Source organism: Morus notabilis, unplaced genomic scaffold, assembly GCF_000414095.1.
Source record: "Morus notabilis unplaced genomic scaffold, ASM41409v2 Scaffold276, whole genome shotgun sequence".
NCBI lineage: Eukaryota > Viridiplantae > Streptophyta > Magnoliopsida > Rosales > Moraceae > Morus > Morus notabilis.
In genome coordinates, this window is record NW_010361626.1 from 22,154 (window position 1) to 36,615 (window position 14,462).

General features: G+C 32.9%; 3 protein-coding genes across 4 annotated transcripts in view; all 3 read right to left on the reverse strand.

Moving 5' to 3' along the window:
- LOC21408582 (protein ROOT HAIR DEFECTIVE 3 homolog 2) overlaps nucleotides 1-1,031 on the reverse strand; it is an 8,677-nt gene extending 7,646 nt beyond the window's left edge. For both annotated transcript variants that reach the window (XM_024166982.1, XM_024166983.1), the window contains exons 1-3: nucleotides 564-1,031; nucleotides 238-304; nucleotides 7-96 (exon numbers count right to left, since the gene is read on the reverse strand). In XM_024166982.1, the coding sequence (XP_024022750.1) occupies nucleotides 7-96; nucleotides 238-304; nucleotides 564-711 (305 nt within the window). In that variant the 5' untranslated portion in view covers nucleotides 712-1,031. The remainder of the gene's footprint in view (nucleotides 1-6; nucleotides 97-237; nucleotides 305-563) is intronic.
- Nucleotides 1,032-6,195: 5,164 nt separating this feature from the next.
- Nucleotides 6,196-7,973, reverse strand: LOC21408583 (UDP-glycosyltransferase 43). The gene has a single exon (XM_010100166.2). The coding sequence runs from the start codon at nucleotides 7,922-7,924 to the stop codon at nucleotides 6,470-6,472; it is 1,455 nt and encodes a 484-aa protein (XP_010098468.1). The 5' UTR covers nucleotides 7,925-7,973; the 3' UTR covers nucleotides 6,196-6,469.
- A 4,099-nt stretch (nucleotides 7,974-12,072) lies between these two features.
- Nucleotides 12,073-13,575, reverse strand: LOC21408584 (UDP-glycosyltransferase 43). The gene has a single exon (XM_010100167.2). The coding sequence runs from the start codon at nucleotides 13,504-13,506 to the stop codon at nucleotides 12,073-12,075; it is 1,434 nt and encodes a 477-aa protein (XP_010098469.1). The 5' UTR covers nucleotides 13,507-13,575.
- Between the last annotated feature and the right edge of the window lie 887 nt (nucleotides 13,576-14,462).

Consider the following 14,462-nt stretch of genomic DNA (forward strand, 5'->3'; position numbering starts at 1 on the left):
CTTTCCCTCCCATCAGTACCCTCCAAATCCATGGCAATTGTGCAAGGATCAATTCCAACACAATGTGCTATCCAAATGCCCTTAGTTGTTTGACTCCTGAAACAATTATGAAACATATCATTTCTCTCTCTTATGATGGTGAACCAAAATTGCATCAAGAAAAACACAACAACTGACAAGAAATTTGAGTTCATCTTCTTCCCAATCTACAAACTTGAAAAACTTAAAACACCAAACCTTCCCCTGTAAGCATCCATCTCCCTGAAATTTGTGTGGAAAAGATGATTCAACAAAGTGCTCTTCCCTGTGTCCAAAAATAATTAGAAAAAAAAAATGAATAAATAAATAAGAGAATCCCAGATAATATCCTCAACTATTCTTCAAATGCAATAACAAATATATAGGAAATCACATGCAAAACTATTGGCAACCTATTTCTAACTTATTACTTTGAAAACAATCGTTAAAACTCAATCCAGAACAGTTTCAATTCCTACTATCTCTCACTCTCGTCAATTCAACAAAAGCTAAGAGTTGGTTTGAAGAGGGAAAGCTAAATTTACCGCTGCTCTGAGGTCCCATGACGGCGACGACGGCGTAGGAGAGTCCGCACTGGGCGAGCTTCACTTTCTTCATGAAATCCTCGAGCCCCGCGACGTTGAATTCGCCATTTCTGTCGATGAGTTGCGTGGCGCAGCAATCATCCGCCATTGCCGAATCCTCCAAGCAAAGCTCTAGCTCTTAACTTCACCTGCTTACATATATGAGAGAGAGAATATGCGTGTATAGGTTTTCGTATCAATCTCGAATATGAGAAAGCGAGCGAGAGAGAGAAAGATAAGGTAAGGCTTTTCTTGGAGTTGAAGCTTCGGTGCTTCCTCTCCTTTTTATAATTATTATAATTATTATTTTTTATTTTGCTTTCTAGGAGTTGATGAGAGTTGCAGAGGAATTGGATACCAAGGAGAGAGAGAGAGAGAGAGAGAGAGAGAGAGAGATGAATAGAAGAAGACAAATCACAGATGGCGAGACGGAAGAGAGAGGGGTTATCGCCGACTCTTGTGATGTCTTGTAATCATGTGTAAAATGTCTACATTGTCTACTAATCTATCAGGTTTATTTTACCATTTAAAATTTTAATTTTAATTTTATTATATTTATAAATTCTCATAAAAAAAAATATTTAATTTTTTTTCTATTATATTAAAAAATTCTTACATAAAATTAAATTTCAATTTAAATTAAAAATTTAAATCTAAAAACTAAACAAGACCTAAATTCTTTTTCACAATCTCTCGTTCACTTCGCGGATTCGAGTTTTCAATTCAAGTTGAGATGTGACGTTTTGTTAGAGATTTTCACTGTAGCATAAAAAGTTAGATGTGACATTTTCTAATAATTTTTTACTGTAGAAACCTAAAACTGAAAATTCAAATCGGTGAAATGAACGATGCATTTATCTTCTCTAATTGTCATGTGTCATCTCATTTTTCAAAAAATGTAAAGCCTAAATGAGGACTCTTCTTTTCTTTTTGTTACATGTTTGCCCTTCTTTATAATCCAGCTTTGCCATTTTCTTCAAGGGAACATTTGATGATTTTTTTTTTTAATATAAATCGCATGAAATTGAGATTAGTGCATTTCTTTTGGCAGTATTACTAATTGCAATGCCCCAAATTGATATAATACTAAAGAAAAACAAATATAATATATATTTAGAACAAATAATAATCGAAACACATATGACGGGACAAATGAAAAATTAACTCATCACGAATATCTATTACTCTCTGAGAAGAAACAAACCCAAATAACTCTCATACATTTCTAGTTTATCAATTAACCCTCAAAATTTATAGACATTTTAGGCTACTGATTAGTTGCTCTACAACTGAGAATAGATGACGTTTCCTATATAAAAAATAATAAAAAAAAAGTCTACAACTGAAGCAAGATGGAGGTAACAAAAACATAGGCATTCTTTATTTTACTAGTTTAGTTCAGTTCAATTCAGTTTGAACATTGTGCACAGTTTAAATTGACATTTAATAAGCATACTGTTTGAATTATATTTTCCGTTTGAATTGAGTTAAACGGCTCAATTTAGAATTTAGCTCTCCCGTTAAGTTTAACCGTTCAAGCTATTTTTTAACTGTAAAAAGTGCCTACTCTCTCTGCTTTTCACATCTACTAAACACAAATTTAAATTTTATTCCCTGTTCAAATTAAATCTTTAACTATACATCCAAACGACAATTCAAGCTATAATTTAAATCACATAGTTTAAATTTTTTTGTTTAAATCTAAAAGTTCAAACCAACGAACTAAACGAGGACGTAAAAAGTTGCATCAAATGTTCCCTTAATTATCAAAAAAAAAAAAGTAGCAACGCTGGTAATTGTGAGGAATGGCAAACCATAAAAAGAAAAAAAAGAAGGATCTCCCTGTTCACTTCGCTGATTCGAGTTTAGATGTGACTTTAAGTGAGAGTTTTTTACTGTAGCAAAAAAGTTAGATGTGATTGTTTGTGAGAGCTTTTTACTGTAGAAAAACTCGAATCAGTGAAGTGAACGGGACCAGAATTAGGCTTTACTTTTCTCGAGAAATAGGTTGCCAAGGGGCAATTAAAGAAGATAGAGAGTGAGAAGGAGAGTGACATTTCAACTAACACTAATATTTTTTATCTATTAAGATTAGAAATGCCTCTGACCTTATTTTTTAAAACTGTTCAAAATATCTCGTGATCTATACAAAACAGATTAAAATGTTCCTTCTATTCACTTTCGTGTATAATTCTAACAAATTTACTGGTGTGGCTCTAACATAAAATATAACTACAGAGCAAAACTCCTACAAAAGGTGGAGCGAAAGTCAGATTCACCCACTAAATAAGACCTAATTAAACAATGACCTTAAGCCGATCACCGAATTCCAATACTAAACTTACAAATCAAACAGAATCAGATCGAAAAATCACCGTCCTTATCACAAACAAAAAAAATACAACACAAAAGCTAGGAAAGACCCAAAAAAATCAAACCAGCAAGATGAGAATGATGGAAACACTAAAAATTTAGAACTATATAACTAAAAATTTAGAATATTGTGAGAAAAAACTAAAAATCAGTTTAAAATGATAAAAAAAAGGAGGTGAGAGTTTTTTTCCCTGGATAATAATAATAATGAATAGTAGATGTTTTGGATAAAATTATAAAGGTGGTTATTTTCACACGCCTCTTGTTATTTTTTACACTTAATTTTTAAATACATACTCCACTTAATTTTAAAAAGATTAAATTGATCTTTTGCACATCATTATTATTCTAAGATTACCTCTAATTTTTTTTCATAAGATTATTAACTCTTAAAAATTTTATTTTTCTTTCCACACCCATTATTTTATCTTAATTTGTTATTTAAAATATTATCATTTATTTATCTATATATATTTATGAAGTTTTGGGCATGATGACTTTTCTCGTACATAAAGAAAATTTACTATTACGTTCTTTTTAGAAAAATAAAGGACATAAATATAAGCATAACAAGAACGTAATTGTAACATTTTCAAGCGAAAAAACATAATTGTTACATCAATTGAGGTAATGTAAAAAAAGACAAAATAGGAAGAAAAAAGAAAGCAAATTCTAAAGAGTATTAAAAAAAAAAAAAAAAAAAAAAAAAAAGAGAACATCAATTGAGGTAATGTAAAAAAAGACAAAATAGGAAGAAAAAAGAAAGCAAATTCTAAAGAGTATTAAAAAAAAAAAAAAAAAAAAACAAAGAGAGAATGAAACATAACAAAATATCCAACGTTATAAAAACAAGACCAAAATGAAATGAACATCCTTTAAAAAATACATAAATTTTGGGATATAATATGTGAGGTGTGTTGAAAGAAAAAATATGTAATTAATTTTCTTTTATAATAAAATTTAATTAAGTAATTAAGCCATTATAATTATCTTTTTTTGTCATTTTATTGAGGGTCTTTTTGTCATAACAAATTTTAATTTAAAAGAGAGTGTGAAGAGTAAAAAAGAGTGTATGAATAGAACCACCCTTTAATAAATTAAAGTAAATATGGGATTTACAAGATGTAATTTATGATCAAAGTAGATAAATTTAAAATTCACTCGAATTTATCTCATGAGTAAATGTAGTAAATTCAATATTATTATGCTTGATTTATGATCAAATTTTGATGAATCCGAAATTTAGTAAATTTATCCTCATAAAGCCCCTAAATTATATATCTTATTTATCAATATTAACCAATTTTTTATTTAGATAATGTATTATAAATTATAGTTACTAAACTCATTTGTCTATCCTTATAATAAATATTTCAAAACTAAAGATTGAAAGCTGGGCCATTAGCTTTAGACTTATTAATGTTTACATGCATTCACAATACATCTTTATTAATGTTTACATGCATGTATAATATTGGTCAGTTTTTGGTAGAAGTATAATATTAGTCATTACGCCTTTTCTTTTATTTTGTATTTGTATTAGTACTTTGCTTGAAGAAACACTATACGAGTTTTATTGTAATTAAAAAGGAAATAAAGAGTATTTAAAACCAACTTCAAATCCGTAATATAATTCTGGTATCAAATCTAAAGACGTGGGTTTAGAATTCCGCTTTCATTTGAGAATAAGCGGTTGATTTAGGGCTTATTTTTTTAGAGTGTGATTTGAATGTAATTTTTGAGTTAAATTTGAGTTATAATTTGAGTTAAAATTGTAACTTGAATAAAGTTTAGTAAAATTAAATAAAATTGAAACTTAAAAAAACGTGAATTTAAATAAAGTTGTAATTTGAGTTTAAATTTTTTCTGAGTTTTGTTGCAAACAAATAATCTCTTAAAGACTTGGATTTTGATAAACGATAAGAGTGATGGTCAAATTAGAATGTCATAAAAATTATTGATAAAAGTTTTTAACCATAGAAAAATTGTTTAAAGTAAAAAAGAAATGGTCTACTACTAATACTAATCAAATATATTTTAGACAATTAACCAGAAATATGGATAAGTTTTTCATTTTGAGGAAAGGTTCAAACTAGAGAAGAGGTATGAGTGGTTCTGGAAGGAGCATTTGTTGCAGAAGGGTAAGGATCGTCTTTCTTGTGGTCATATGATTTTATTACCAGCCAAGGAATCTACCGCCAAGAAAACCTCTTTCGCTCCATCTACATGTGTCTCACATTTCATGTACGTATTTTCACCTGACAATGATGATGAGTCTCGTAACGACTCAGAGTATTGGTCAGTCACATTGAGGGCGTGCAAGAAAAAATGTTTTCGCAAATGCAGGAAAAAGGGATTTCAACTTCAGAGGCCAGAGATTCGTTCACTTCGTAAATTTGAATTTTTAATTCGAGTTGAGATGTGACATTTTCTGATAGCTTTTTACTGTAGTAAAAAAGTTTGATATGACATTTTTTTAGAGCTCTTTACTGTAGAAATCTAAAACTGAAAACTCGAATCGGTAAAATAAACGAGGTAGTGTTAAAGTATAAAATTATTATTGATTCACCTCTTAACAGTTTAAATTTTTATAATATATTGATAAATTAATATGGTATCAGAGTAACTCTTTATCCCTATTTATCATTATGTGTTGGGTCTTTAATATATCTCGGGTTTAAATATTTATGTGTTGGGCTTTCTAATTAATTTACTCACACGATTGTCCATTATCCAACCCACTCGTAAAGGAGAGTGTTAAAATATAAAATTATTATTGACCCACCTACTAATAGCTTAAGCTTTTGAGATAAATTAATAAACTAACATATAGTGAGTATTTCAATGATTGTATGTCCCATTGCCTATATCCTAAAATCAAGCCTCCTTGATTCTTCCATTACAATAATGTTACATAATAGAGTCCACTTGTAAATATGTATATATATATATATATATATTTTTTTTTTTTTTCTTCTTCTTTTGTCATGTATGCCAACTTCCCAATCCGCACTACACTCTCTTCAATTTTCTTGTATTTTATCATCTACACCTTCAGTACTTTCTTCATGAGTTTCTAGCTCATTTAGCCCGAGCGCGTGACAAAAAATAATAAAAAAAATATCAACATCATTATTTTTATCACGATTTTTATTACTTAAACTCAACTAACATAATATATATTATTTAAACATAAAATACCCCAATCGGGGAACGCATTAGATATTAACCTAAACCAGTAAGTCTTTGAGCGGATCCCACGTTAGCTCCAAGACGTTGATCTCTAACTAGAAAAGTAAAGTAAATGCTTGAGCTTGAGAAGCTTCTGGACCAGTGGGCCCGTAAAACTCACTAGGATAAGCGATATTATTGAACTAGACAAAGTAACAAAACTAAAAATGGATAAATCACCTAAACTATAAGACAAATAATAAAAAAGCTCCTTAAAAAAAGATATATAAATCACACATTTTGCAGAGGACATATTCATACTCCTAGTATGTTGTTTTGGGTGTAATTATTGGGCACACAACTAAGGCACCCAATGACTCATGCGATGATCCATCTTGCACCAAAGCCATCCTACACTTCTCTCGCATGCTCTTTACCTTTGCTCTCACTTCGCCATCACTTTCCATCAACCTCGTTATCCCTCTCTCTACCTCCTCGGCCGACACCAAATCACTACCCTCTCGGTAATCCAACGTTATTTCCACTGCCAATCCCAATTCTTTTACCATCTCAAACGCATTCATCTGTTGCTCAGCGTAGATTGGCCACGTGGCAATCGGTACGCCATGCCACAAGCTCTCCAAGATCGAGTTCCAACCGCAGTGCGACACGAACCCTCCAACCGCTCGGTGTGCGAGGATGGTCACTTGTGGGACCCACCCGCACACCAAGCCCATCCCAGCCGTTCGTTCCAAAAATCCATTCGGTAGCACCTCGTCGAAATTCGTGTATTCACTTGGGAGACCTAATTTACTCTTGGGTGACCCGCGACACGACCATACAAATCGAAATCCGGAACGTTCGATCCCGAGTGCTAGCTCTTTCACTTGCGGCCCACTAAGACTACCTAAGCTACCAAAGCATAAGAACAACACAGAAGATGAAGGCTGATTGTCAAGCCATCTCATAACCGTTTCATATTGGGCTCTATCAGGATGCCACTGGGCTGGGCCACTAAGGTCGACAATCGGCCCAACTAGGTAAACCTTTGGTATACCACTAACAGAGAGCGAATGTAACACAACGGGTTCCAATTCACGCAATGAATTTACGATAATACCCTTTGTTTCCTTGTACCTCCGCGCGTGACGCAAACACCAAGAGTATTCATCTCCCCTCTTCAACACCGTAGTAGGCAGAACTCTCCGCGGAACTGAGTTAGCAAAGCCTCGAACGCTCAACTCAGCGACTGAATCGGAAGCGAGTTGCGAGTCGAGAATCGGTATGTCAAGCATGAAGCTGAGAAAACTCGCTGGGGAGGCAAAGAAGAGGTAAGAAGGAAGGCCTAGATCGTCTGCGACGTCGATCATGGAAGTGCAAAACATGTCAACGAACAACCCAACGACTTGTCGTTTTGACTCGGAGACGAGGAGCTCAGATATAGCTTGCTTGACGCTGGGTTTGTGCTGGTCTACGAGAGATGATAAGTGGGCGACGTAGGAGTGGAAGTTATCGGGTGAGGGAGGGTGTAAGGTGGGGAGGAGGAGGAAGCGGAGGTTGGGGGATGAGGTGGCGGGGAGAGATTGGGTGTAGGAGTGGATGGTGGGCCAGTGGGGGACGGGGATGAGGAGAACGGTGGCTGATAGACGGTCAGGATTGCGGTGGACTAGGCGGCGAGCGAATTCGACGGTTGGGGTTAGCATTCCGATCGCCGGAGTGGAGATGAAGACCACCTCCTTTTGGTGTTCATGATCATGAGAATGAGATTTTCCAGCCATAGTGGGGTTTTGCTTTTCTGGGAATCTGTTGTGCTGTTGTGATGATCATTATTAGATGCAGAGTGTTGATATAGTCAAAATCAGGGGTAATAATATATATATATATATATATAGATATATAGAAAATAAGATATTGCTTCTACCTACCGGTCAACGTTGAAATACGGTTATGTATGCAATGAATAGCGCAATGTAAAGCTAAACCATCTATTTTATAGAACAAGTATTAGCGGTATTTCTTTGTAAATATGTTCTTATACATATTGGCATCTCTGTATTAGTTTTATATTTCGGTATTTAGAAATATCATCAAATTTGTTCCTTATATTATTTTCAAAAATAACTCACTCTAAATATTTTGCCATCGTTTTTTTTTTTTTTGGGACAAAAAATATTCTTAATTGTCCGTTTAAACAAAATTTCCAATTTAATTTGTTGTATTTAAAATTCTAAAAAACACCAAAAAAAGAAGAGGGAAAAAAAGGGTGCATTGACTTTTTTGGAAGATGTGAATGGTTTTTTTTTTTCTTTTAAACTGTTTTATTCAGATCAAGGAGTGGAAAGGACATTACAAGGATACTCTGAGAGTATTTTGTCTAAAGTACTAATGTATTTAGTATTATCTAAACATTAGTGAAGTTTGATCATCTATAGGGTATTAGAATATAAGTTTCCTTTTATGCAATCTTTGGTATTTACGTTTTTATGTTTTTCATTTTATTAATTGGTTAGATTTAAACATATTTGCATGAATAATATTATTCTTTGTTTTCTTTTTAAATACGGTATGGGACTTATAACTCTCACTTTATTCAAAAAATAAAATCATCAAGACTCGAGCTTTAAGTGACTATTTGTGTGGATAACATTGTCTATTAGTGGTGTTCTCGTTGGTACCCTATATTTTTAATAAATAATAAAAATACATGGTACTAATGAGAAGTTATATCTTTAGCAGGGAAAAAAAAAGATTAGACAAATGTTTTCTTCGATCCTATCATATTATCACAACAATATTTCGTTTCAAAAAGATAATAAAACATATAATAATATAATTGCAATTTACGTAAGAGGCTGATGTAATATGTATATATGTGTGTCTATATTTAGATATGGATATAAATTTTTGAAGATTTATCTTTGACGACTAAACCATCATGCACTTTCATTGTAATATAAATATATGAATTCCAATTTTGCTTAGTATTTGATAAACATATTTATATGGTTATATAAGTTATTGAACATTACTTTATTTAATCACTAACTATAAAAGTTAAATATTTAATATTATATATAATTGCAGTGCTACCGATATTCAAGATTATCATCGACAAATAGATATCGAGACTTCACAATTATCATTTTCATCTAGAACTATGGTGTCAAAATCGATGACCAAATAACTTTTATCTCTGGTTTTTTTTTTTTTTTTTTCTCTTCATTATGATTTCTAATTTTCTTTCCTAAATAAATGCATAACAACTTCTGGTAAAATCTTCTGTTGCTTTTTTTTTTTTTTTTTCCCTGATGCTTTGCTTTTCATTTGTAATGTTGTTGAAGTCACATTTTACTTATAGAAAAAGTTGTACCTGATGACTTTTATTGGATAACATTTTTAATTGGGCAAAATATTCAAGAAAATTATTTCTTTATCGAGAATATATATATATATATATATTTACACCGAACATTATGTATTGTGCAAACAAGGCACGTATACATTAAACTAGTTATTAAAAAGATATTTATAATGCATCACTTTCATTTACCAACTCAATTAAATTAAATAGCTTTTAAAACTAGGCCACTTTTTTTTTTTTTTTTTTTTTTACCAAACATTACGTATTGTGCAAACTAGGCACGTATACATCAAACAGCTGGTTATTAAAAAGATATGGATAATGCATCACTTTCATTTACCAACTCAATTAAATAGCTTTTAAAACTAGGCCACTTTTTTTTTTTTTTTTTTTTTACCAAACATTACGTATTGTGCAAACTAGGCACGTATACATCAAACAGCTGGTTATTAAAAAGATATGGATAATGCATCACTTTCATTTACCAACTCAATTAGTTTAGATTCAAATTAAATTTTAAACTATAAAATTATTAAAATACTCTCAAAATAGTAAATTAAATATCAATTTTAGTTAAAAACCTAACGCAGAGGTTTTTTTGTTAACATTTTATTGTTTAAGAGAACAGCTATTACGTATTAAAGATCAGGGGACAAAGTGTCCTAAATCTAATGATTTAAATTTAGTCTATTTGATTTGGTTATCTTCTCACACCACACCTCCTTCTCTAATTTTATCTTTATAAATAATTATATATAGAGAGTAGATCATGCATTTATTTCTTCAACCGTTTTTTGTGATTGTATATAATATAACTTTGTTGATTTTTGTTCACCATATTTCCAATTTTATAACTTTAGAGTTTACATCATCATTATAAAGGTATGATTTTATTTTTTAATTTGAAAACAGTTATGGGTCAGTTCTTTTACATCATCATTATGTTTTACTTCATCATACTAGTTCTTTTAATAAATTTCGTTGAGCTGTACAAAAATAAAAATAAAAATAACAATGGACCTCATTGATGTACGATTAAGTAATTTTCGAGCCATCTCTTGAAAACAGAGGGGGTAAATAACGCCCTAGAATTGGTCTACGGGAAAGAAAGCAAAATAGAAAAGTAGTTGAGAATTCGAAAAAAGTTATAAATTTTCAAACTTTTTGGGCCCTATTTATTTTACCGATTCGAATTTAAAATTCGAATTTTGTTATAGTAAAAAATGTTAAAAAACATTTGAGTTTATCACTTGGGTCGTTGCAAAAGACCGATACTGCATTATAAAATGTTAAAATAGAGGCTATACCAAAATGTTTATTCTGCAAAAATAAATTATAAAGGTATAGTATTGGTATAGACAAATAAATTTCATAAAGTAATATCTTTACTTATCGTCGCTTAGCCTATTCTCTTATCGTCGTTGTCATTCGATGTCGTTGTCCACCTCCGCCCCTTCTCTCTCTTTTGTTTCCGCCACTTGTAGTTGCCGCCTTCACTGACCGACGTCGCCATCACTTGTATGATCTTTAATATTTAGTAGTTATTACATCTAATAGATACGTTGTTTGTTTAAAGTCTACTTTATATTGCTTAATAGATATAAATGTTGTTAATGTTGATATCGTTAATATGTGCTTTTTTATAAATATTGGTTTAGTTATCTTTTTAGCGGAAAAAATTTTATAATTTTATCATGATAAGTTTGATGTAGGCTATTAAGTGTTAAAGTTTATGATTATTTTGTTTGATAAGTTATTCATTAGGCTATTATTTGGATATTTTTAATTGACTATATTAATGTTTTAGGATTTTAGGTTATGAGTTTGATTTGAATTGTTACCGCTTTTTTGTTATGTATGTCACAACCCAAAATGGAGGGCAAATTTGATAAAATTTATAAAATGTAGGGAGAAATTTGAAGAAAAAACTATGTACTGTTTTGGATTTTAAGCACAGTTTCCCCCTGAACTTGTCGTGGTTTAATAAATTATCCCTTAAACTTTTGATTTTGACAATTACAATATAAATATAATTTTATCTCTTAAATTTAAATATTAGCCCAAGAAATCTGAAGAAAAAAAAAAAGAGAAAGAACACATTCCATAAAAACAAGAATCGGATACAATTAATTTAAATATAAAACATGCTAAGTGCACTGATAAAAGTCCTCAGTCTAAAACCTTGCGTGTTATTTTTAACGTACTACGCGGAAAGCACCCTCTTAAGGAAATAAACATGTTGAAAAAGCTTAAATTGCTCCAAAAATAACTTTTTTTTTTGTTTTTTTTTTTAACGAGGATGAGAAAATTTGAACTCTACATCACATGATAACGCGAACTTACCCTTATCTTACGTTTACATCAACTTTGATAACTGTGAAAATGTAGTAGCTTAGGTAGTGGGTAGAATCCATTTACTCCATTTAAATTTCACTCACTCGACGTTTATTTTCTGTATTCGACTCTGATTCTGAATCATGATTCATGATTCTTTATAACGTTTTTCTCTCACAAAAAATACACGTAAAATGAGAATTATTCTGAATCTATGAACCAAACATCCACTTAATTATTAACTATTAATTCTTCAACCAAGTCACTCAATGACCCATATGACGATCCATTTTCCATTAATGCCATCCTACACTTCTCCTTCATCTCTTTTACCTTTGCCCTCACCTCAACATCACCCTCCATCAAGATCCTTATCCTTTTCTCTATTTCCTCGGCCGATATAACTTCGCTGCCCCCCTGCCTATAATCCAAACTAATCTCTACTGCTAACCCTAATTCCTTTACCATCTCAAATGCATTCATATTTTGCTCCGCGTAGATCGGCCACGTGGCAATCGGGATACCATGCCACATGCTCTCTAAAGTAGAATTCCAACCGCAATGAGACACGAACCCCCCAACTGCTCGGTGGGCCAGGATTGTAACCTGTGGGACCCACCTGCACATCAAGCCTATCGTGGCCGTTCGTTCCAAGAATCCATTGGGCAACGCTTCGTCGAAATTCGGATATTCAGTAGGCAGACCTAATTTAGTCTTGGGTGGCTCACGACATGACCATATAAACCTAAATCCTGCCCGTTCGATCCCGAATGCTAGCTCTTTCACCTGGGGCCCACTCAGACTCCCCATGCTACCAAAGCACAGGAACACCACAGAAGATTCAGGCTGTTTGTCAAGCCATCTCTTAACTTTTTCATACTGGGCTCTATCCGGATGCCACTGGGCTGACCCGTTAAGGTCTAGAATCGGCCCAACTGGGTAAACCTTTGGTACTGATCCGCTGGTAGAGAGCGAGTCTAGTACGAAGGATTCTAGCTCTCGCAGTGTATTTATGACAATGCCCTTCGTTTTCCTATACATTCGCGCATGGTACAAATATCGAGAATACCCATCTCCACGATCCAATATGGTCTTGTGCAGAACCCGGCGCGGAACCGGGTTGGCAAAGCCCCGAATTCTGAACTCAGCGACCGACTCAGAAGCGAGTTGCGAGTCTAGAATCGGCAAGTCGAGTACGAAGCTTAGGAACCCAGCCGGCGACGTGAAGAAGAGGTAAGAAGGAACGCCGAGGTCATCGGCGACGTCGATCATGGACGTGCAGAATAAGTCAACGAACAGGCCGACGACTCGTTGCTTTGACTCGGCGATGGCATTTTTGACGTGGGGTTTGTGCTGGTCTATGAGGGCGAACGTGTGTGCGACGTAGGAGTTGAAGTGATCGGGTGAGGGAGGGTCCATGTTAGGGAGAAGGACGAAGTTCAGGTCAGGGGATGAGGTGGCGAGGAGGGATTGGGTGTAGGAGTGGATAGTGGGCCAGTGGGGGACGGAGATGAGGAGGACGGTGGCGGAGAGGCGGCCGGGGCAGCGGCGGACTAGGCGGCGAGCGAATTCGACGGCTGGAGTAAGCATTCCCATTGCTGGGGTGGCGATGAGGAACACTTGATCATTTTTTTGTCGATGGAGTTGAGAATTTTGGGAAGTCATGGTTTTTGGGGACTCTATGATGCAGGCTTTAACGGTTTGTAGGAGATCTGAAGATGTCGGAAAGAGTTGCATGAGGTGGTGGCATATATATACCGTGTAAGATATATATATATATATATATATATATAACGAGTCATGCTACCTTATGGGTTTAATAACATTACATTTTTGAATTCTTAAAAAAGAAAATTATATCTTTGAAGTGACATTCTATATCATATAATATATAAATTCATATAATATTTATACTCGTGGGATGCGGTTCTATGTGTAGTTATCATTAAATATTAAATATTAGAGGTTGATGATGTAATGCGATTAAAATTTAACATCATTAATTGATATGATTTATTTTTATCAATTATCTAATTTATTATAATTTGCATATCACTATCTTACTATTAATATAACAATGGTCATCAACGAATAAATAATAGAGAGTAACCACTAAAACCATTAATGTACTTGTCTTACATATACATACATAAAAAGTCATTACTCTTATTTTAATTATCTTGTGACTTTTCCATTTTTAAGGGATGGTACCTTTTCGTTTTTTTTTAAAAGGATTGTAGATTATCAAATTAATTTTAAGAATAATTGTGAATAGAAACATAATCATTAAAATAAATTTATATTTCTACAAAAGTGCGAAACGTAAGACGAGCATGTGCTTGATTCATGGCAATGGCAGTCAATAATGGAAAGCTAGACGAGCATGTGCTTGATTCATGGCAATGACAGAGTCAATAATGGAACGATAGACGAGCATGTGCTTGATTCATGGCAATGTCAGAGTCAATAATGGACTGTGTATGCACCAAATTTTTATATTAAAAACAAATTTATTTATCAAAATATTAAAGAAGTATCATTTTGTACAAAAGTTCAATTGAAATCCCGTAAGCACAATTGTAAGATATTTCTCCTTATAATAGAGTTTGGATTGTTTATTA

What these genes read in the sequence shown, in the direction of transcription:
- LOC21408583 (XM_010100166.2), bottom strand. Translation starts at nt 7,924, where the DNA reads ATGGCTGGAAAATCTCATTCTCATGATCATGAACACCAAAAGGAGGTG.
- LOC21408584 (XM_010100167.2), bottom strand. Translation starts at nt 13,506, where the DNA reads ATGACTTCCCAAAATTCTCAACTCCATCGACAAAAAAATGATCAAGTG.